Consider the following 24,895-nt stretch of genomic DNA (forward strand, 5'->3'; position numbering starts at 1 on the left):
ATCATTAAAGTGCTTGAGGATATATTTGGATAGATTCTACAAATGTTATGTAATTATATTTATTATGTGAATAAATCTCTCTCCCTCTGTATGTGTGTAACATTAAGGTTTTTAGAGTTTTTCTCAGACTTAAGCTATCTGTTCTTCTGTCCATAGTATCTCCTGCTGTCTCTTGTTACCTCCTCAAAGCAATTCCAATTAATATACATTTCTACTGAGAGCTATAATCCCACCCTTCATCGTCTTAGCGGCACAAAAATTCCCTCTTTGCAGAAACTTCCATTGAGTTAGTTTAGCACCCTGACTTTATTTCTATATAAATGTCAGAAATCCATTTTTTGCGCTGTTCAAATAAAAATAAAAAGCCAAGGAATGGGGAACTTGCTTTATTTCTTTAAATATTAGTAACACGGCACGACACAAATCAGTGGTATTCATGTAACAAAAAAGGGGGAGGGACGGTTCTGCATCAAACTTCAGACATATTGTGTTTTAAATACCTAATGAGTTGCACAAGATTACATTTTCATAATACGAGCATTAAAGATTAATCCAAATAAGTACCCCAAATCCTCTTGCATCCTAATCTTCCTGGACCTACGATACATTATATGGGGGGCTAATCAAAGATTTCTCCAGGAAATTTGGGGTTTCCAACAGTGCCAAGGAAGAGAATTGCCACATAATTTATCAGTGAGAGAAGGGAGGGGGGAAACACACAGGAGACCAAAGCAGCTGAGAACTTCAAATTGCAGATTAAGCAGCAAGGAGGCAACTTGCTTATACAGTAACCATGCTTGGGAAAAGTTAAAGGAATGGACGGCTCCAACTTAGTAGTATTTATGAGGTTAAGAGAAGCCACGTACCATGCAAATGAAACATTTATATGGAGGGGAATGAAGTTGGCTTGCTACATCCAATTCCTTAATTCACCCCTTCAACCCCAATTTAGACCAAATGGGAACCAGCACACACTGTATACACCCAAAGTACAAATACGTATTCTGACCAAGGAATACAGGCCATAAGCTCTTTCCAGCTAGTCAAGGCTCCTCTCTACTCTTGTATAGCCTCACATGCCACCCTAGGAAGAGGGGTGGTTTTTGGCAGGCGAGACAGGGTGATGCGACTCTTGCTCTACTTGCCATGAACACTTCATCAAGGCTGATGATTTTCGGCCAATGGACGTAGGGAAGTATTTCAAAGTATGCCTTTTATTATTTGGCTCAAGAGAGAGAGTTCTGGAGATCACAATGAACTCGCAGGGGTTGATTTCACTAAGAAGCTTGGGGGTGGGGTTTGGACCTGTTCTCTCACAATCACGGCCCACTGCTTGTGATGCATACCACATAAATAATGGCACATGCAAGCAAGGAAAATCAACTGCAATCTTCCCCTGTGGAAAATAAGATGCAGGGCTGAATCCCCCAAGAACTGATCCTTAGCCATTATGGGGGAGTCCAGCTAAGGTTTGAAGGAAAATTAAGGTCATATGAAATGAGAAACATATTAAGGTCAGAATATCCCATGATGAAAACTGTTTGTTTTTTGTTTTTGTTTTAATATAGACACATTGTTTACAACCTTTTTAAGTTCTAGAAGAAGCACACTAGACTACGATAGCTTTAGCCCCAGGAAAGAAAGAGGTTGAAAAGGTTCTACCACATTATTATTATTTTCTTTTTTTCGAAAATAAAACACATTTCAAGCCAGGATCTGCTTATCTGATGCACCTGACATCCTGGTCCTAAACACGCTGCTCAGAAGCCAAACCCACCGATTTCAATGGAAGTGACTTCCGCCGAGCGGGTTTCTGACGGGGGTGTCATACAGAAACTCAAGCAAATCTGTGGTGCTCAAGCGTAATAGTGCAAGTTTAGTGTACTTTAGAGAGGAGCCATAGTCCCCCCCCCCTTGCTAAGTGAGATTAGCCGTAAGAAAATATAAGCACCAGGAAAGGAGTGTGGGTGGGGTCAAGTGGCATGACGGCAAAAGGGTCTGTGCTTGGGGGCATCGAAGTCCGTTTTAATAGGGTGTCTTGGCTGACTTCTTCTTCTTCTGCTCCTCCCTCAGCTTCTGCTTCTTCCTCTTGCTGACTTCTTTGTATCCTGAGAAGACACGGCTGGTAAAACATTGTTCATATAGATTTCCCTTCATTAAAGCAGAAGTATTCTGATTTTAAGCCTTTTGAAAATGCAAGGCGGGCCTCCCCTGAGGAGCACAAGCAAACGGCTTCAGTAAGGGCAAGGTTCCTCCCAGGTCACTCACATTTCCTTAACAGTTGGCCTACCAAAGTTAGCTTCTCCCACACTTCCAAAAGGTGCCCACCGGCCATAGGCTCAGTGCAATGGCCTCCTGGCCATATGGAAAGTTCCCATTAGCCTTCATTTCCATCATCTGAAGAGTTCCCTGTTGTAAATATCTCTAAAGGCTATGGGCTAGGTCTTGATGAGATTGTTTACCATGCACCTGTGTGTCAAACAAACAAACAAACAAACAAACAAACAAACAAACAAACAGGACTGCGTCATCCAGCCCTAAATCAATGCAATATAGTTTAACTATATTGTCAATTGAAATGGCCCTTTTTGCTTCCATTGGGTCGTCCCTCTCAAAAACTGCAGGCTAGGTTGTGAATTTAGCTCCCTTCCCTTCTCCTGTGATCTACTCAGTCCTATTTCTGCCTGTCATCAGTTGAGGTTTTGAAAGCTTTTGTCAAAATAAGTCTTAACCTTGTTAATTTGGCTTTTAACAACCCTACCAGTTTTTAAAGGCTGTTTTAAGGTCATCTCTGTGTCTTGTTTCTGAAGGCATTCCTTTGAGATTTGGAAAAGAGTTAACAAAACATTCAAAGGAATTCTGGATGGCCTTGTTTATTTTCTTATCAAATGTGTACAAGTTTAAATGATGGGGTGGGCGGGTATTTAAATTATCTGTATTGTTTGCAGTAGTGAGACAGTGTATGACGCAAAGAGCACCTGTTCATTTCAGTGGGGATTAAGCAGTTATGGTGCTTAAGTTAACGGGAGACTAACCTGCACTACAATACTTGGGCCGTGATATACTTACAGCACAGTTTAATGCATTGCCCTGTACCAGCAGAGAAGACAAACATTACATTTGAATTCTATAGAAATCTGTAGTGCAAACAATATTTAGAGCTGAAATCACCTATGTGAAGGCTGCTCTGTGGACAGTGGTTGCTCTGTTTCTAAACTCTTTGACAAACTATTTTAATGGGGAAATTGCATACAAAACCCAAGAGATGAAACACTGAGAAACAACTCTCTTGTCCTTACAAGGAAAATGCAGGTTTAATTGCATTGGTTAAAATTTGGTAGGGTAAACAAGAGGCCAGATAGAGTTTTTTTGGTGGGCAAATATCCAGCCCAAAAGGGAGCCATCAACAGTTTTGAGCACTACCTATGAACGGGCACTCTCTTCTCTCGCATCCAAGGTTGAAATTATTCACTGGGTTCGAGTTCAACTTTTCGCTACTCCAAAAATGGGGGAGCTGCTCAAACCAGTTTTTCAGAACTACTGCCATTTACCAGTTCAGTCAGTTACCTAACCAGGGGGACAAACTACTGCAAGTTAGGTATCACCCATCCTAGGGACAGTTGTCCCTGATGCAGAACATATGATCTCATTCAGAGACAGCATGAACTCAACAAAGGCAGTGGCAAGACTCCTAAATCATGGGTGAGGGTCCATCAGCAGGAGCCTTGTAAGTGGATCACCAGGTTGCCAACAGGGGGTAAATATTGACAACATAAGCTGGTACTTCCACCACTTCCAGATACAAGGCTACAACCAACCATTGGATCTCACATGAGAGACAAAATTGCATAGGTGTCTGTCTCAGCAAAGAAGCGAGGACCCAATGGGGCGAGAAGTACTAGAGTTCTAGCAACATGATTCATAAAATATACGAAACGATCTTCATCTGACCACTGGTCTATGTCGTCCAGCACTGTATACTTCAACCGGCAGCTGCTCTTCAAGACACATCCACACTACGCTTCAAGATATACCTTCCAGCTCCTGAGATCAGTTTTCATGGGAGATGCCAGGTACTGAACCTGGGGCCTGCTGGATGCAAGGCATCTATGCACACTACCCAATGCACCCTATCTCCCACCCCATAACTGATGCTGGGAAAAGTTGACCAGTGCCAAAGTCTATTTTTGGCAACTTTCTTGTCTCTGCCATGCACAGTACAGGGAACAGTGATACTTACCTGATCAAACAAAGTTTGTAAAAAGATGCAATGATTTTAAATGAGGAAGCACTGTAATTTTGGAATCTGACATTTGATAGCCTCCGGTCCCTTAAAAAAACATGGAACTTTACCTCAATCACATGCGCTCCCTGGTGTTTTTTTCTAACGCCCAAGGCTGTGCTACCTAGCAAACTGCGCTATGTCTAGCATTTTAAAATGATGGGTGCAGGTCTGTGGGAGATGGGTGTGGATTTGACAGCCCCCGTTTTACTTGCAAAGCAAAAAGCACAGATGGCTCCGATATTACATTGTCAGATTACAAACAACAGCAAGACAACGGCATAGCTGCTGCAGCTGCAGACCCCTCTTTCATGTTATTCCAAAGAACCACTTAAAAAAAAAAACTGTGCCCTGCAATTGACAAGGAAACAACTAGCCGTTGAAGCATAGTTACACAAGTTGTGGGGAAGGTCAGCTTCCTGTTACCAGGAGTTGCCTCACCTGTTCAGCACCTGCTCGCATGCCAGCCCTGATTACAACACATCCTTGATATATGCAGCATCAGGAGAAAATGTGGAGTGGTATCAGCGCTAGTCAGACAGAGAGTAGATCCATTGAAACAAACAGAAATGACTAACGTAAGTGAATGGATCTACTCTGAATTTAGTAGACCACCCACGGCCATTAAGGCTGGCATATCAATGGCCTCAGACGCAATGGTAGGGAAGCAAGAAAAAGATTTGAGGGCCCCAAAATGACAGCCCTTTGGCAACTTATTGACAAGTGACTTTAGTGCTTAATTTTAAGCAAACAAGAGTTTCCCTCTCGGTTGTTTCAAGTTTCCTAAGTTTGCACCATGAAAGCTTCCTAAGGTGGTCACCACTCTCAATTGTGGTCTCCATGGGTCATGGGAGCTGAAAGGAAGCCCTCAAAGAGTCATCCCAGCCAAACCTTGCCATAAAGCAGGTTTCTGCAAGTTCATATCTGCTTTTCCCAGATTGCGGAATGCCACAAGCAGGGATGATGAATAAGATGCTTGAGGCTCCTGCAGGCAAGGAGCAACATGGGAGAGGATAACTCACCCCATCTGGCTGTGCTGCCTGCCATAGCAAGGAAAGACCTAAATACATTTCCCTTTCTATTCTGTCGGGGACTAGGTGAACACAATCCACCCCAGAACTTCTACACTCAGGGCTGTTTCTCATATTACACAAGGCAACTTGAGCCAACCAATCCTGGCTCCTCAACACACCTCCCTTTGTGAGACAGGGGTTTGTTGTGCGTTGGATCCAAACAGTCCCTTCATCCTTCCACCTGAGGGAGAAAACCTTTGGATCCAAAACCCCCCAGACACACACACACTTTAGGTGTGCACCTAAAAACCATGCTATGTGAAATCTTCCTGTCACCATCATTTCTCCTTAGTTCATGTTCATTTTGCTTGCGGTGGCACTCACAGAAGTGTAGAAAGTGGGGAGTGACCGCCTGGCAATGGTGAACTGAGGTTTCCTGAAAGTAGTTTCCCAAAACTGGTTCTGAAGTTAAGCCATAGCGGGGGGGGGGGGGGACTGAGAAGATTCAGTTGTGCAGTTACTAAGCTACAGTACCGCAGCTTCTCGTTTTAGTAAGCACATGAAACAAGACTGGATCAGCAACTTAGTGCACTTGCGTCTCCCATGACGGCAGGCAGTAAAAAACAAATAGGGTATGAACAATGCATTATTCACATTAAGGAGGTTGTTAATACTGGATACCAAGGGAAATGTGAATCTTGCAGTATTAATCTGCAAATTAGATGTTTTAGACCTGGCACTGATTGAAATGAGCAAAACGACGAGTGGGCTACTGCTTATGTCAGCCCTTGCTAAACATACACTCGCTAAAGGAAACGAGGAGGAGGGCAAGCCATTTTGCCAAGGAGATTCCGCCAGGTCTCAAAATTTTGAAAATCTAGTTACCTGGCAGTGCAAAGAACAAAATCTACCCGGGCTACTAGAAACCTGCATTCGGAGCAAGGAAAGCAAGCAACGTGTTGGGCTACTAAACACAGTTCTGCTGTTTGCTGTGAGCTGTAGGCACGATTTGGCATAGGCAATGAATTTTATTTGGGTATCTTCTGAAAACGGGCAGGGCAACGTAGTCCTGAAGCTAGTCTGAATGCAGAGGAATAGAGCATGTGAAATGTTAGCATCAAATCAGCACGCAGCAACGCGATCTTATTGGGTTCTTTGACTTAGGCTTCTGGCTAAGTGGCGTAACTTTTTTTACCGGCTCCTGCTTTAGCACTGGCTCCTGCTTTTTTACCGGTTCCTGTGTCACCTTTTTGTGCACACCTGATGAATAAATGGGCGTCTCCCAGTTGGTCATAACCAAGTCATCATCCTCATCGCTATTACAGTGAAAGGTATGCTTGGGGTAGGCGGCAGGCTTCAGGGCTGATTTTGGAGAACGGGCATTAGCAGGCTGGAAAGGCAAGGCGTTTTGTCCTCTGCGTCTGCATTCCTCTGCAAAAGCTTCGTCGTCAGCTACACCTGAGAGGGGGGAAAAAGCAGACCATTCAAGAAAGAAATGAGCGGGGTCACCCAGGATGGCTCTGTCTCCAATGGAAACAAGAGAAAAGCCAGTCTCGTAACTTTAGCTGTTGTCCCAAGCAAGTCACTTAAGCTTTTTTTTTTTTTTTTAAATACACTTCAGTTTCTCCATCTGCAACCTATGAGTATTTCAACCCATAGTACTGGCACAGACCACAAACAGTGCCAGGGTAACTGCACAGCTACGTTTTATAATAGTGAGGCAAGTAGAAGAATATCATACTTGCAAGTCGAAACTCCTAACAAAGGTTGTTGCAAGTACATACTGCATTCAGTTCTGAAGGAAATGACACACGCGAGTGCTCTGTTCTCTAAATTCTCCTTGAGCGTGTGTAGGACGTAGAGGCACTAAGACAAAACAGGTATACTCAGCAGACTCTGCTTCCCGGAAGATCCCATGCTCTGAACACATCTAATGCCACTAGAATCCTAGAACTGTAGAGTTGGAAGGGGACCGCCAAGAGTAACCAGAAGAAAAAGCCCTGCTAAAATCTGCAACACAGCAAGATGTAAACTCGGGTGCATTAAAAGCATAAGCAGGCCTGGACCCTAGTGACCATCTTTTGAGTGTTCAGAAATGGCGCCAACAGATCATGCAGTTGATTGTGACCGGGACTGGCGCTAGGGCTTCTTGCGCCCTAGGCGAACCATCTTCTGCCCCCCCCGCCAAGGCCTGCTTTAGCGGGAGGTGGGGGTGGTGGAGAGGCAAGCAGCAGTTTCTCCGCTGTAGTGGAGAAGCTGCTGCTCGCCCGTCCCGCCAAAGCCTGCTTTAGTGGAAGCCAGGGTGGTGGTGTACGGGGCAAGCAGCACCTCTCCGCTACAGCGGAGAAGCTGCTGATAGCCCCAAGGCTGTCTCAGGCACATCTGCCGCCGTGGCGCGGCGATCCTTCCGGCGCCCCCATGCGTCCGGGGGAGAGCACGGGCAGCGCAAGCACCCAGGGCCACGCGGCTCCCCCTGCTCGCTGCACTCGAAGACGGGGCTGGGCGGCCAGCTCGCAGCCCGCCCGGGAGCAGCATGGGCGGCAGTGGTGTGCCACCGGTGCGCGAGCGCCCGCCCGCCCATGGGGGCGCCCGGTATGCCGGCAGGCTCGCGGGGGCGCCACTGGCTAGCCCGTCCCGCCCAAGCCTGGCCAGCGCCCCCTCCATTTTGGCGCCCTAGGCAATTGCCTAGTTCGCCTAAATGGACGCGCCGGCCCTGATAGTGACACTACCTTCTCAAGGCCTGTTAAAGGGGGACTTTGGCAATAGGAAAGCTGAGGATTGCAGGAATGCAAAGATGAATAAGAGAGCGTGCAAAGGGAGGAGATTTGTGCAAAGGGATCCTTACCACTGCCTGGGGAGTAACGAGGCAAAAACCTTAAGGCACAACTTGTGGGTTTGAGTTTGGGTATGTGTGGGTTTCAAACCCACACAGCAATATATATTTGGTTTTATCTTGCTTGTCTGAAAAACTCAGAGGCGTTGAAGAAAGAAGACAGAATGGGAAAACATCGGAAGGAATTGGGATATCACTGGAGATTTTTGAATGCCAATGAACTTGATGTTGATCGGGGCTCTTTACGTTTGAAGCATGGGAAGCCGCAAAAATTTATAATTTAAAATTTGGCAGAATACTGGGGTTATTTGATATTTTTATGTATAATTTGGAATATTTAATGTGATTGGATTGGATTGGATTGTTAAAGTGGAAAATTTAATAAAAATAATTGGGGTGTGTGTGAAAGGCAGAACTTGTGTTTTCCACATCTCTCTTTAAAAAAGAAAAAGTCCCACACACGTAACTAATCTTTTCAGCCATAAAGCCTAAAGTAAAGAAAATAGAGGGCATGCTTCTCAGGACTCTCCAAATGTTTTTCCTATTCTCCTGGACCAGTGATGAACACTGCAGCTTCCATAATTCACACCAATAGCTTGCGCTTCTCTTAACACAGATGGCGAGTTGCAAAGAGGTTACGGGACCCACCAGGTCTCTGCACCCGCTTCTTTGGATCAACTCACACTTGAGTTGGCCCTTGACTGCCATGTCTCCCTAAATGGATGCCCATGGATTTGAAGCACAAGGTTTCTGGTTGATGGGAGTCTGCAACCCTCTAGAAGACACTACCAGCATGGTGCAATCCTGAGACCTGTACTCTAGGGTTCATTCACCTTATTCAAGAACCAAAGAGTCCAAGCAACTTGTCAAGTAAAAGTGTAAATGTTCACACTGGCATGGCAGAATTGACATTTTACTGGAGGTCAGTATTGCAAGAAGTTCAAGGTTCCTACTACAAGGAAGTACTAAAGCTCAGTGTAGCCTAGTCTTATGTTCCAACTAGCATAAACCAGTCTTTCCTAATCTAGTGTCGTCCAGATATTTTAGACTGCAGATTCTATTTTCCCTGACCTTCAGCCTTGCTGGCATAAACTCTCCAGAAAGCAACTGAACCCGCCAGAGGTGCCTTCATAACAAAGCTTGTTATCCACAAGGAAGTGATAAGCATCTGGAGCTGTCAACATCCATCCATCCATTCACATTTGAGCAAGAGTATAAAAAGCAGCTATAGGGCATAACCCAATGAGGCACAGAATTGAGCTTATCCAACTTCCCAGCTCAGTTCCACCACTAGAAAAAGCCTTCATTTTTAGGCCTTTGGGCTTGTAAAGCTATTGTTTTAGACTTCTGTGCTTTTAAATCTGGCTGTTTTAAACCTGCTTTGCTTACAAAGGATCTTCCCAAGGTTTTAAGAGATCCTGGCAGCTCCTCTGTTGCCACTACAAAGTGTCGTAGGTTAAAAACAAAGCAACCTCAGATACTAGGAATAAAATCCTCATGGGGAAAGCTATAAACCAACCACAGGAGACGCCCCAAAGGGCTGCCCCAATTTTAAGGAACGGATTTGTTCTTGAGGCAAGACATAAAAGTAGAAATGAAAAAGGCAAGCAGAGTGCGCCAGGAGGAAAACTTTTACCACCAGAGACATTAAACAATATGAAAGAGGTGCTGGAATTTCTAACACATTGCTTAGTTCATCTCGTTAATCAGATTTAATGAGTGCTCATAAAAGCATGGTGTCATCCAAGGTGGTGCCACATTTTGTGCGTGCTTTCCCTTCTGGCTCAATGCATCATTTGGTAAGGATGTCAAGGTGGTTACAAGCGAGTCCCGTGACAAAGAGCACTAGGGACTGGCGTGAAGAAGTAAGAGACAGGTCAAAGGGAAAGGAAGTCCTTAAGAACTATTGTGTGTGCAAATCTAGGATGCTCTTTGATCACAGCACTGAAAAGCAGTATGGCAATAGTTCTCAAATGCCACTGAGGCACCTTTTCCAAACAGGACTAACATGGAAAAGTGGCAGAACCCCCGCACCGGCTTGAAACTAGAGTTTAATTCCAAGTTCAGACATAACATAACCCTGCCCACGCCCATCTTCTCTTGCCCTCAGTCTTAATTCTGAGTAATGGAAGTAATCTATAAAACAAATCTGACATATTATAATGACAAAGGCTTTTAGGAGCTTATCAGGACAATATTAAACAGTGAAGCATGGACACACTATTAAACTGATTTTAAGAAGGATGTTTACTTCCACTTCTACTGCCTATAACTTTTTTTTTAAGGGGGTGCCCTTTCTCAGCTGTAAGAGAACACAATGTCTCCTACAATAGTCCCCACTAAATAGGACCAAGTCTCATCCTTGCATAGGAAATTCTCAGTTGATTTTTCACAGAATACAAGATACATCTGACCTGCTGGCCCTCTGCTGTGATTTAGGTGACACAATAATTGCTCAGTTCGTTTAAGGACAGCAAATCCACAGTCAGCACCACCTTATCTGCTCAGGTTTGTTTCTATATAGCCCTGGAAGCCAGTATGTGGCTGGCCAGCCTATTGCTTCATCAAAACAGAAAGTCACTGTGTTGCGGCTTGTGCACTTAAATGATTGTGCGATTTGCACAAAGTTTAATGGGGATGTTTTTGGGAGGGGGTAGGTATGATTGTTTGGGGAAGAAGAAGCACACGTACAAAGGCTGCTCAGGGACATGAATGTTGCTTCCACGTGCTACAGTAGCAACGCTGGCCCAAGATATTTTGCTACTTGTGGCAGAAGGGAAATAGCACCCCTTCCTTCCAAGTCAAAGTGCATGGTATCCAATTTTGGCACCTGAATCAAAAAAATCCCCCCAAACGCTTCTCCCATTTCCTAGGAGAAAAAGAAATGCAATAAATAGTAATACAGGGGGGGGGGGACACTCAGAACTTGTTGCTCTTTCATGACACCCAAAGTCTGCTGCCTGAGGCAGACGTCCCATTCTGCCTAATGGTAGGGCTAGCCCTGAATAGCAAAAGGAACTTCTTCTAAACAGAAGCTCAATCCCGATAAGAGTGAGGCACTGTTAGTGGGTGGTTCCCTAGACTGGATGGATGGGAGGTTGCCTGCTCTTGATGGGGTGACACTCCCATTGAAGGAGTGGGTAGACAACTTTGGAGTCCTTTTGGATCCTTTGCTGTCACTTGAGGCTCAGGTGGCCTCAGTGGCGCAGAGTGCTTTCCACCAGCTTCGGCTACTGGCCCTGTTGTGCCCCTATCTGGACAGGGATAGCCTAACTACTGCTGTCTAGGCTCTGGTAACCTCTAGGTTAGATTGCTGCCATGCGTTATATGTGGGTCTGCCTCTTAAGATGGTTCAGAAACTTAAGAATTCGGCGGCCAGGTTGCTCAGTGCGACAAGACAGTTTGAGCATCTTACACCGATCCTGGTCCGACTGCACTGGCTGCCGATTCTGGGCCCCAATTCAAAAGGGCTGGTTTTTACCTATAAAGCTCTAAACGGCTCAGGACTGCAATACCTCCATGACCACATCTCTTCAACAAGGCATTTGGCTGGTTAACAATCTATGGCTTTTTAAATGTGTTCATGGGAAAGGGGGGGCATTGGTTTTGTTTGTTTGTTTTCTTACGTATTTTGCTGTTGCGAACAGCTCTGAGATCTTCAGATGAAGGGCAGTATACAAATTTAATAAGTCATCATCATCATCATATCTATGAATCCAGCTAAGGCTGTCTAATGATAAGGCTCTCTCTCTCTCTCTCTCTCTCTCTCTCTCTCTCTCTCTCTCTCACGAGCCTCAAGCATAACCAGTTCCTAAATTATAGCACCCTTTTCATTCCATGTTTGATAGACCGGTTTTCCACCGGTACCATTAAAGGCAGCTTAGATGGCAACAGGTCAAGGAAAAGTTTCAAACGCCAACCACCATGCACAGGAAGAGCCATTGAGGTCTGGATGATTATGAATAGGAATGTACATGTGATTTGACTGATCCAGTTTCTCTTCCACTCCATAAAGATTGCAGTTCAGGGACAGAAACGTAGGAAGTTGGCTCGTGACAGGTCAGGTTGCTGTCTGCTCTGACTCACACCAGCTCTTGGGAGTGTCAAGCAAATAGCTGTGCCATCACAACCTATGCCAAGGCTTTTAACCTGGAAGTTCTGTATGCAGAGCTGTGATCTACCACTGAGCCAGAAAACTACCTGTATATTCCTACATACATTCAGCCAAGTCACATTTAATTCCCTACCCACAGGCCACCACAACTTGTCCAGTAACTTGGGAGAAATCCAAGGTAGATCGTTTTTTTGGGGAAGGGGGGAGGTCAGAACAGAGACTTTCTTCCTGCACCCACCAGTCCCCAAAACATCTTCTGTGACATTTACTGAAAATTAGCATTTAGAAGTTAGAACCAGCACTGCTATGTTCCTTATAATTAAAGCATGCCAACGCCAAAGCATCACAGTGATGAATAGTTATTCCTTACAGTAATTATACTGGGGGGAAGAGTTTCATATTTGTTTTCCCCCCAGCTTACTGAAATAGGGTTTTCTTCTCCCCATGCAATTAACAGTATTGGCTTTATTCCTCTCTAACCCAATTAAAATTATCTTATGAAAAGAGTTCTTAGGCAGAACGGCTAGGATTCAAAGCTATCACACAAGCAACTGATAATTTGAATGTTAAAACTAGCTGCTTCTTTCATCTGATTGTTATAGCCAAATTTAATTGTAAAATGACTTAAAAGATAATTCCAATCATGCTGATGTGTTAATTGTTAACTGCAACGCTGGAGATCTTTTCCAAAGAGAGACTTCTGTGGCTCAATTGTTTGAATCTGACTTCTTCATTCAGTCATGCAAGTCCCTTTTGGATAGGAGTTTGCACTTATATGTTTAACCAAGAACCTCATTTTACCCCTAAGGGCTGGCCCAGAATCAAACAAAAGGGGGCAGAGCTTTATTCTTTAGCAGATAGTTCAGTAGGTCTTAATCTCAGGGTCACAGGTTCGAGACCCATGTTGGGCAAAAGATTCCTGCATTGCAGGGGGTTGGACTAGATGGCCCCCGTGGTCCCTTCCAACCCTACAATTCTATTCTAAGGGTCAGCAAGTGTTCGTTCTTTACTGAACATCTTAAGGAAACCTAAGAGCTACAGAAATACTTTGAGAAGTTGTGACAGTATCTTAAACTGTGGCATGAAGAAGAAACAGAAGTGTACAATATATAAAAATAAAAGTATGGGTTGGAAACTAGATAATGGTTGCTCCATCCCCTTGATCCCTTGACTTGCTGTTCATGAACCATGTTTCTTCTCTGCTGATGTCTAGCAGAAGACAACATGTGATGTAGATGCTCTTGAGCAGGGGTAGGCAACCTAAGGCCTGTGGGCCAGATGCGGCCCAATCGTCTTCTAAATAGGCTCGCGGGCGGTCTGGGAATCAGCGTGTTTTTACATGAATAGAATGTGTCCTTTTATTTAAAATGCATCTCTGAGTTATTTGTGGGGCATAGGAATCCGTTCATTCCCCCCCCCCAAATAGTTTGGCCCACCACATGGTCTGAGGGATGGTGGACCGGCCCACGGCTGAAAAAGGTTGCTCACCCCTGCTCTTGAGTTTCTTTGTCCTGCCCCCATGAACAGCAGCCAATTAACCAGGGGGGAGGCAAGGCAGGAGCCACACACTTATTTGAAGACGTGTGCATGCACACAAATGCTCATACCAAGAACAAACTTAGTTGGTCTCTAAGGTGCTACTGGAAGGAATTTTTTTATTTTTTATCTTGTTTCGACTACAGCAGACCAACATGGCTACCTACCTGTAACTAGGTCACACAACCTTTGAGAAACACTGTTCTAGATTGACTGGAGCTATCCAAGACCTAATGTTGCAGAAGCATTTACAAGGCAATAAGTGGTGTTAGATAACTTGTTGGAATTAGTGTTGAATTAATCTTCAGCATTTCAAGGCATATTCCCAAAGGTCTGTTCAGGTTGTATGATAAAACCTATTAACATCTCTATTAACATCTTTCAGAGTCGCAATAATATGAATTAGTTTAACCTAGCTGGTAGGACAAGAAAATCCCCAAACCCCCATATTATCCTGTGTCTGAACACAACCCTCTGACCTAGAAGGGGGGGAAATGATATACTGTAATGAAGTATATACATTCTAGCCAGCAGAGGGCAGTACTACACACTGAGAAAGATCAACTAACAAAGATCAACAGTGAAGTAATCTGTCAACACTTTTAATAAGGAATAGGTTTCCAGTGTATGCCTAATAAAAGGGTAAAAGGCATGTTGACAAGTCAGTACATTTGCTGAAGATGCGACTTCAAATTTACTGACAGCTCTTCCCTGTCAGAAGCAAAACTGCATGCATCCATTCTGCAGTCTGTGGAACGGCAAAGAGGCAATTAGCAACTGATATTTGTGCAACAAAGGCTTGGAGGGCAACCAAAACACAGTGATGAGCATAAAAGAGAGGGTCATTTGCAACAGCATTAGAGAAGCGGTGACACACTGATGATTAGATGCATTGCAAAAAGATCTGCGAAACTGAAGAGGGTGGTCTATTGATGGATATGAGCAAAGATGGCCAAAATAAATCTTCATTTCCAGAGACAGTACACCCAGAGTCCCTTACAAAATGCCAAATGTAAGATACAAGCAACAGACACAGGCACTCAACAGACAGTGCTGGCCTGGGATGATGAGTTCAGCCATAAACTAGCAGTGAGTGTTTCTGGCAAATCTCCTTCCCCGCCCCCCCACACCTTAGCCTCAATTCTAGACCTGTAAAATGGGCACTTTTTCAGAACTATTGTAAACATCTGTTCTAAGATTGTAAAGGACTTTGCACACTTAATAGGAGAAATGACTCCTTCTCATAGGACGTTGCAGAGTTAAGAGAGAGGGAGTTTACCGGTGAAGCAAGACTCAGCTTGCAATTCTTGAGGGTGAAACAGCAATAAATGTATCCCAGCACAAGGCATGACTGAAGCAGGGAAACACCAACTGTGGGACAAAGCTCTGACAAGATGGTACAGCTTTCTCTCACACACCCTGGCCTCAGGCTGCATCTCATTTCATTGTCCTTTTTTTAAGGGGGGGGGCAGTGAAGAGAATGGAGAGCTTGCTTTGTCTCATGTTGGGATCACCATTACAAATGAACCTTTGTGCAACCTAATGGAAAGAGGTATACATGCTTTTAAGCAACTAAAAAGCACAAATCCAGCAGTTATTTCTAATTATTGTTCAGCCCATGCGGGGGGGGGGGGCAAGAAGATGTCACAGTAAAAACAATTTAAAATAGCCTTCAGTTCACCTCCTAAAACTATGCTGAAATACCAATTTAGACAGAAAAAGCTACCATGATTCTTTGAGAACTTACTTCCAAATGATGATGTTCTACTACTACCACCACCCCCAAAAAACCCCACTCCCCATTTTTCTCTGTCAAGTTCCCCAGTTCCAGTTACAGGTAGGTAGCCGTGTTGGCCTGCCATAGTCAAAACAAAATAAAAAAATAAAAAAAATCCTTCCAGTAGCACCTTAGAGACCAACTAAGTTGTGCATGCACACGAAAGCTCATACCAAGAACAAACTTAGTTGGTCTCTAAGGTGCTACTGGAAAGTTCCCCAGTGTACAATTTATATTTCTATTTGCAACATGCCTCTATTTGCAAAGCAGACTTAATGCCGTTCGCTTCAGTGACATGGTTACATCGTTGTGCCTCCAGATCAAAGCTTCGTAGACAAATCAAAGATTAATATTTATTTTGCCAAATTAATTAACAAAGGACTACAGTAAACTGGACCCCGGTGAATGGTTTGGCAATGGTGGCTGCCAGAGGGTAGGGGGAAACAGCTCTGCATGGAAGAAAATGAAAATCTGCACCAATTACAATGCATTTGCTGCAATGGCATTTGAGCAAAATTTGGAAGCTTTTGACCAAATATTTTTGCAAAGATCATGAATGGAAGGCAAAGACTTGCCATCCTCAGCCTCAACAAGCAGGAGGCAGCGTCCTTCTAAGCACAGCAGAGCAAAGTTAGATACCATCTGCTGCATACAGAGAACCTCACCAAAAGCTCCCGAGAGTTTAGGAGAGCTGCCTTGTTGCTTTTAAGGTTTCCTCTTAAATTATGCACGTTGGAGCCAACCACCTCATTTTTCGCTCCACAAGATGCACCTGACCATAAGACGCACATAGTTTTTAGAGGAGGAAAACAAAGGGGGGGGAGGCAGTCTGTAAAGCAAGCGGAGCGAGAGCCGCTTGCTTTACAGCGAGCCGGGAGGAGCTCCTTTCAGGCTGCTCGTTCTTCCTCCGCAGAGGCGGCAGCCCGCCTCTCACAAGGGCAGGCACAGGAGCTGCGGTTGGGAGAGGCGCTGCGTTGTCCCTCTCCCAACCGCGGCTATGCCTGCTCTTGTGAGCGGCAGAGGTGGCGGAGGGACGAGCGGCCTGAAAGGAGCCGTGGCTCCGGCGGCAGAGGCATCCCTCCGCTCACGACTGCAGCCAAGGGATCCCGCTGCCGTCCAGTGCCTTTGCTCCATAAGACGCACAGACATTTCCCCTTACTTTTAGGAGGGGGAAAGTGCCTCTTATGGAGCGAAAAATACGGTATTTTAAAAGGATAGCTCAGATTCCCAAGTGATGCCATTTTGTGCTAGACGCTGCCATCGTGGTGTTGACTACAACAGTGTGCATTCGTAGATCACTGGATGCAAGCAAATGTTTACATATCAAGAAGCTCTGGTTAGATATTTGCTTAGGAACACACTGAATTAATGAAGCCAAGAGGCCTGGGTAACTGGAAAACCATCACTTTCTTATTGCAATTTGTGCTAACACATGTCCTACAAAACCACCCTCCCTCTCAATTTAGCATTCAGCATTCATTTTAGTACACTAAATGCCCAATGGGGAGCTGCTTTGGGGGGGGGGACTGCAAGTTTCCATTGATTTGGCAGTACACAGCACGCTAAAAATCCTGAAGCATTTTCCAACACAGGGAACCTTCAGAGTTCAAAATACTGCCAGTTCCACAGCTCATACAAATGCTTCTGAATATTAAAATTTCTCTCCAGCAAGTGTTTGAAATTCCAGAAAAACCCACAACACTTGCAGCACTTCCAAATAAGGCAAAGTTATAATAAAAATCAACTTGCTTTTTCAAAAACACGAATGCTTTGCTATACGTCATCATGTATTTTTTTAAACAAGAACTGATGCTGATATATGTGTTCTACTAAAAAAAAAAAAAACTTGAAATATCCCAGGATTGGATATTATGTGAAAAGTCACTATTTTAGAAATTCCTGGCCAAACAATGCTTTGTAGAATGAGACTGAAATCATCTAGGAACCATTCATGGAATGTCAAAGCAGCTGTTAAATCACCAGCATGTGGTATTTTGAAAGTCTGGAAGAGATTTATTTGTTTTTTTAGCTCATCCCTGCCTATGTTTACTCAGAAGTAAACCCCACAAAGTTCAATGGGACTCAGAGCAGCACATATACCCCCTTCTCTGGTGTATCATCACTAAGACACTAGTAGGTAAAGCTGAGACCTAGGCAATTACAGCAGATTTGAAACCAGATTTGAAACCAATTACAATCTATAGGATACAGGAGTTGGCAAGGCTGACCTTGCCTGGGCCGGTTCACTCCAGTGGAGACCCCTCCGTGGGCCAGATTGTGCACCCACCCATGATTTCCAGCATCTGAGCAGACATGATTTACAGCGCCACGGAAGCGAGTCCCTGCGCTGCGCTGCTTTAGCCCACAGGGACTCACCAAGTGGGTGGCTCGGTTCAGGGGTGGCTTGGGGGCCAGTTAAACAACCCTCATGAGCTGCTTGTGGCCCATGGGCCTTAGGTTGCCGACCCCTGCTCTATACTTAACGACACTGGCTCTGTGCAGCTCCTGCTGAACCATTTAAGAACACTGTCACATTCTAGATAAATAATCACAACAGCTTTGGGTATGATGATGCCACCTTCCTGTTATCTATAGATCTGCCACACCACAAAAACCCAAAAAACTAGGTGGTCTCTGATTGGACAATATAAGCTTGTGATCATATGAAGACAGATCAGAATGAGAAGAACTACTTGAGAGAAATAAGAGTGGGAAGTAGAAAATGGAAATGGTGGAGAGTAGTAAATTAGAGGAAATAAAAGTTCTGCGCTATGGAGACATGGCTGATGTTTCATGGGCGATTCCTTCCTGGTTTCTGAAATCTCAGGTGATCTCACTCTATGACTTTCAGTCTACATTTGTGACAGTTCACTGTGTTCTGACAGCCTTGAGCAATACAGAGAAGACAAACAGGGAAAGTCCCATTCTTCCGGGTTGTTTCTCTGCTTTTAGTTGTATAAATTTACTAAGAGCTCTTCCAAGAATGAATTTTCAGTTGCAGATTTGGTATAAAACATTACACAGGACCGTAATGCAGAAAACCCAACGTCTCACCTTCACAAAGCAAGGCCCTTTCGATAGTTTTCGCAGCACCCTGTTACAGCCTCCTATTTTTGGAAGATTTGATCTGGCACGCCTAAGCCTCAGACAAACTATTTTGAAACCAAGCTCACTCTTATGGTCGAAGAATGCCTAGCCGTTTGCCAAACAAAAGCTCTGCCGAACCAATGAAGGCATGGCAGCCTGATATGCAACGTGCCAAAGGTCGCCTGAACATGGCAAGTTTCATTTCAGTATGTTCCTCTGAGCTCAGTTCTTTTCGTACCCTGAACCGATTGCAGCAGCACAAACAAAACAAGCATGCTTCTCGTAATTCTAGAAGATAATGCATTCTTGGGCCCCTGCCCTATCCAACGTCAGGGACGGGCAGAGATGCATATGAAGCAGACACTGTACCCTTACACTGAAGCAAGCGCTCTAGTCCCCACCTCACCTCACCTCTGCACCACACTCTGAACATAGCACACAGCTATGAAAGGCCTACTAGTCAAATTAAGGTCCACGCACACAGTGCCAGAGTTCAAAATTTCCCAGGTGCCAAATTGGCGACCGACACCTTCATCCATCTGGCCTCTCCAGCTGTCTTAAGCAGGTAAGCAGAAGGGCTTTATCACTGCATTCATACCCCACCTTTTCCTCCAAGGAGTACATGGTTCACGCTCCTCCACAGTTAATCCCTACAACGATGCTGTGAGGTGGGTTAAGAGGCTGGGACTGGCCCAAGGTCACCCAGTGAGCTTCGTTCCTGAGTGGGGATTTGAACCCTGATCTCCCAGGTCCTAGTCCGGCATTCTAACCCCTACACCACGCTGGCTCCCTAGAGTACCTCTGCTATGGGGCAGCTATATAAATTAAGTATAAATATGGGGAAAGCAAAAAGTCACTTAGGGAAAGATCTGAAATATTTTCCTTGAAGCTTGAATTTATTTTATTCTGGGTTGTTTTATTTCATGTTTTAATGTGTTGCAAAGAGCTTTGAAATTATTTAAAATATATAGCAGTACAGAAATGAAACAAATTATATATGTATTATTATTTATTTTTATTATTATTATTATTATTATTATTATTATTATTATGCATTTCAGTGGAATAACAACAACAACAACAACAACAACAATAATAATAGCGAGTGTCTAATGAAAAGGAGGCCACAGTCAAACAGCGGCTGCTCAGCATCACTGCCAAACAATCCTTCCCCAAGAGTATTATTGTTCATTATTAATGCATATACCCCTTTTAGGTTGAAATAGGCTTCTAAGTGGTTTACAAGATTAAAAGCCAATTTCACCACTATAAGCCTCCATAATTAAAGCACGCAATAAAACAATCCCATTAAAACAACACAGCAATTAAAACAGGTCAAGAGATCAAGGGGATGCGTGTAATCAGGTGTGTCTTCAGAAGCCAGCGGAATGCCAGTACAGATGGGGCCTCCCTTATTTCAGCAGAGGTTATCAGTGAATGAGTCACAGTGGTTAAGGTATCTGTGTCCTGAAGGGTATCCACTGGACACGTAGCCCAAGACTAGTGGCTTGCAAAAGGCAGAATACAGTAGCAGGCAGCCATCCAACAAGCAGCACAGTATAAAGCTGTTAGTAAAACTAATCCAGCGTCCTTTCCCAAAATTGTAGTGCACTGTCACAGCTAAACAGATTGACAGGAAAGCCTTCCATTCAATCTCACCACACCCACAGTCTCCCTTAAGTTAGCCGTAAACAAGCCACAATTCTCTCACCCTCCGATCCCCCATCTACAACATGGTAACAAGGTTATTGTACAGAAGATGCAATTGAAGTGCTTTGAACACTGGAATGCACAGTATAAATACCAGCTGCTATCCAGGTCTTGCTTTCTGATAACTGCAGCTTTTTATTTGAATGCCTGTCTTACGCTCAATAATTTACGTGGCAGTGGTATCTTTTGACGGGTATTTGGCACTCAAAGGACTGCTCACTGCCATGATGGGATGTCCCAACCCGTTTATGTTTACTCAGCAGACTGCAAAGTTTGCTGATCCGGGCTTTATAATTCTGTGAAACCTCATACAAGCCCCATAAGTACTCAGGATAGATGCCAAAGGCACAACTCCTATTATAGCAAAGCCAACAGGTCTGGTGCAATGGACGTTTTAGAATATTTTATAAGAAAGCTTGGTTGCTTAAGAAATGCAGCCAAGCCACAGACCTCTCATTCAAAGGATGAAATGGGAGGAATAGAGGTGGGCGCTGAATGAAGCCTCCTCAGCACTGAAGAAGTAAAATCCTGGAGACACACCCATTTCACACCAACCATCCCTTTGTAACTTCTCAGTGGCAGGAAGGTCTGATAAAACAAGGAATGCCCACAACCACCAAGTGCAATAAGCTAAATATGCAGCTATGGACTGCACGTCCGTCAAAAGGTCTTACACCTTACACACAAGTAGTCTCACACAGGTAGTGCACTACACACAGGAGGCATGACACTTCCTGATCTCCACAGAAGGCAGCCCTTTGCTTTTTAGTGGCTTGCTTCCTCGAGATGTTTCATGTTGTCTATTCAATGGGCATCTTTCTCTTTCCATGTATGGAAATCATGCAGTAACCTGCCGTACCTGACAACTTGAAGGATATTCTTTCTCATGTGTATCTACCGGTACATTAAGAGCTTCATCAGATAGCCTTCTCCTGGTGCTCCTCTCTACTGAATTAGGCAGGGGGCAACAGCTAAGTGCACCTGCTCAGCTTCAGTACTGTTTATGGGATGTTCTACTCAGGAACAGCTCACCTGGTGCAATTCTTAGGCTTTTTTCAACAGTAAGAAAGATTGTTCTACTGTATTGTCAAACTATGAAAGGACTAATAAGTTAACATTCTTCCTAAACTTGCACATATGTTTACCATAACACCGGAAGGACAGCTTTTCCTTGCTTCAAGAATAAAGAGACAGATTATAACCAGCTGGGAAAAAGTAGCTTTGTGCTATTTTGCTAGCATGTTTTTAAATGTTTGGGACTGCTTAAGACCTTGAGTTAAGATTATGCAAGAGCAGTAAATTGCAAAATTATTTGTCCTTCTTAGTTTAAACTAAGGCTACTTTCCTCAAGGAGAATTAGTGAGGCATCTGCTGCAAACCCATTAGTATATAGAAGATATGCAAACTTTCTGGTTGCACAAGCAACTATTGATTTAGAGTCACTCTTGCACTCTTGGTAATGTCAGAAATTAATGGTCATATAGGGGGAAACTTGCTCTGCAGCTCCTTTCCACATTAGCTTTGCAATTCTCAGAAACTGGAGCAATGCTGGAAAGAACTGTGGCATAAAAAGGAGCCTCAAAAGGCTGAAGGAACCAAGTTTAGTGTTGCCTTAAAATCCAACCTGTTTTCATGAAGCAGAACAGAATTCAGGTTCTGCAGAAGCAAATGAACGGGGTTTTGTTTTTTTAAGTAGTAGTTTGACATAAGAGGGCAGGTCTCCTCATCAATCAAATGCCTATCTAGGGAAATCATGTATGAAGTCACACCTACACATTCTGGCAAGCAAGGGAGCCTTTCCCGGCAGTATTCTCAAGCAAACCAGTTACTATCCTTGTAGGCAAGTGTTGCAGTGTTTTAGAAAGTCCCAAAGACCATTGCACAAACTGGACACCATGCAAAGAGGAAGTTACTTGGCTCCTGTGGAAATAAAAGCATTAATAATCCAAGGAAGTACTGTACAAAACTAAAGGAAAACCCAAAACGAATCTAATAATGGTTTTGTTCTCAAGGGGAATAAACAGACCCTAAGTAAGTTAAACCACAGAGCCTAGGGCTTGCTGATCGGAAGGTCAGCGGTTCGAATCCCCGCGACGGGGTGAGCTCCCGTTGCTCGGTCCCTGCTCCTGCCAACCCAGCAGTTCAAAGTGCAAGTAGATAAATAGGTACCGCTCCAGCGGGAAGGTAAACGCCGTTTTTGTGCGCTGTTCTGGTTCACCAGAAGCGGCTTAGTCATGCTGGCCACATGACCCGGAAGCTGTACGCCAGCTGCCACGGCCACTAAAATGAGATGAGCGCTGCAACCCCAGAGTTGTCCGTGACTGGACCTAACAGTCAGGGTTCCCTTTACCTTTAAGTAAGTTCAAGCAAATAAAACAAAGCACTGGAAGGGAGCTTAAAGACAGCATGCTAATTCACAGTGCTCTCCTAAAACCTGTCAATACTAGCAGAAGTGTTTTCTAGCCTGAAGGTAAGCCAGACTGCTGGTGGATCCACTTGAAGATGCTGACTACAGGTCCGCACATTTTGCCTGGTCTATGAAGCCAACTAGCCAACCCTTATGCTGAGTTAGCTATAGAGAGGCGTGTGGGAAATATCCCTGCCATGCTTCTGAGGGTTGAGTGCCTCCAAAGTGCAGCATAGCTACTGGGAAAAGGTTCCAAACTGGAGAGGGGGCTGAATCTCACGCTTCTCATATTGCACAGCTGTGAAGATAACAACACCCTGCTCCCCCTCCAGCTCTAACTGTGGGAGGAAGGCTTGATGAGGGTCAGAAAAGTTGAAACTTAGAATACGTTTTTCAGGGAAGGACATACAAAGGAGCTACAATACTCTCCCCCCCCCCATCCTATAAGAGAAAAACAGTTCTAGGAAAAGATACCATGCATCAAGTGCTTGTAAAAGAGCTCTTGGCTGTTTATCAAAGATCTCTGCTTCCACCAGAGGTGTAAGCAAGCCAATACTTTACTTCTGACTGAACAGCCTTTATTTAGTCCATCAGCTTGCAAACGGGCCTCTTGGAAATGCCTCTTAACAGTACTAGTAATGTTCATTTTTAAAATTCTACTACCTGAACGATTATCTTGATTGCCTTCACTGTCAGGGTTACTGCTCTGAAGAGACAAACATTCAAGCTTTATACACAAGTGCTTGTCACAGGTTTTCACCCAACACACAGGCAAGCTAGTACCTGGGAAGTATAGTCCCAAGGCAATCTGACTGCTTTGCCAATTTCCCAAACCACTGGACACAGAAGGAGATATACGTAATGTTCTAAATTTTCACCCTTCGGCACCAAGGAGGTTACTCTTCAGGGAGCTATCATAATCAGAGAAAAACAAAATTTCTTCACAGTGAATGTGCAGTTCTTTTTCGATATGGCAGAAAGTGTACAGACTGTGGGTGTCATCTGGTCTAGAAAAAAACTATTTTAACATAACCCAGACACCAGCTGACAAGCCACCAAGTCTTAGCTTGCACCATCTGCCTCAGATCACTCACTCTGGCCAGGTAAGCATCTTTAAACTGTCTGCAAGATCATGAAAAGCAGCAGTAAGCTTAAACACATTTTCTGATATATTGTTGCACAACTTGCAGAATAACTATCAAACTATCTTGAGAGACTGGGAGCACTATTAACCTGCCCTGGTCCAGGTCACATGGTTGTTGCTGCAGTATTGCTTGTATATTGCAACAGACACACACATGGAAATGTGTACATTTAAAAATATGTATTTACTTTTCTGTCTGAAAGTCTAGAGCTAAGGCCAGAGCTATAAAATGCAGTGTGCACTGCCTAGAGCCAATTTGGAATAGTTATATTTGGTTAGAATATAGGACCAGAGTCTGGGAGACCAGATTCAAATTATGAAGCTCACTGGGTGACCTTGGGCCAGCCACTGTCTCTCAGCCTAATCTACCTTGCAGAGTTGTTGGGAGGGGGAGAACCATGCACATCTTCTTGTCCTCCTTGGAGGAAAATGTAATAGTACATATAATAATAATACTATGCCAATACCTATCAGAACGGCTTGGGTCCTTCATTTGCCCTGCCTTGTCCTGGCAACCTTTTTTTGGTTTTGCCAAACAAAGCAAAGACAAGTCCTGCCTTCGCGCAGTCATACCTTGGAAGTCAAACGGAATCGGTTCTGGAAGTCCGTTTGCCTTCGGAAACCAAACTGCAGCTTCTGATTGGCTCCAGGAAGCTCCTGCAGCCAATCGGAATCTGCGGAAGCCCCGCCGGACATTTGGGTTCCAAAGAACGTTCACAAACCAGAACAATCACTTCCGGGTTTGCGGCGTTCGGGAACCAAACCGTCCAAGTACCAAGGCGTTCGGGATCCAAGGTACGACTGTATTGCTAAATGCCTCACATTTCAGAGCCAGTGAGATGGATGGCTCCTCTATCCTTTTTCACTTCTCTTGCTTGAGCCCTAACTGCCATGCCACCTGATGCATCCCCTTCTTTCCTCTCATCTTAAAGCCAGGTCTTTGGTTGGATAGAACAAAAGCAATGGAAATAGTCTCCCCACCCCAGCTAAGG

General features: G+C 44.3%; 1 protein-coding gene across 2 annotated transcripts in view; it reads right to left on the reverse strand.

The window, feature by feature from the left end:
- Positions 1-366: 366 nt before the first annotated feature.
- DNAJB6 (DnaJ heat shock protein family (Hsp40) member B6) overlaps positions 367-24,895 on the reverse strand; it is a 62,513-nt gene continuing 37,984 nt past the window's right edge. The window contains exons 9-10 of one of the 2 annotated variants that reach the window (XM_033165798.1): positions 6,542-6,753; positions 367-2,108 (exon numbers count right to left, since the gene is read on the reverse strand). In XM_033165798.1, the coding sequence (XP_033021689.1) occupies positions 2,070-2,108; positions 6,542-6,753 (251 nt within the window). In that variant the 3' untranslated portion in view covers positions 367-2,069. The remainder of the gene's footprint in view (positions 2,109-6,541; positions 6,754-24,895) is intronic. The other variant, XM_033165797.1, reaches the window with a different exon arrangement.

The sequence above is a fragment of the Lacerta agilis genome, chromosome 12 (genome assembly GCF_009819535.1).
Source record: "Lacerta agilis isolate rLacAgi1 chromosome 12, rLacAgi1.pri, whole genome shotgun sequence".
NCBI lineage: Eukaryota > Metazoa > Chordata > Lepidosauria > Squamata > Lacertidae > Lacerta > Lacerta agilis.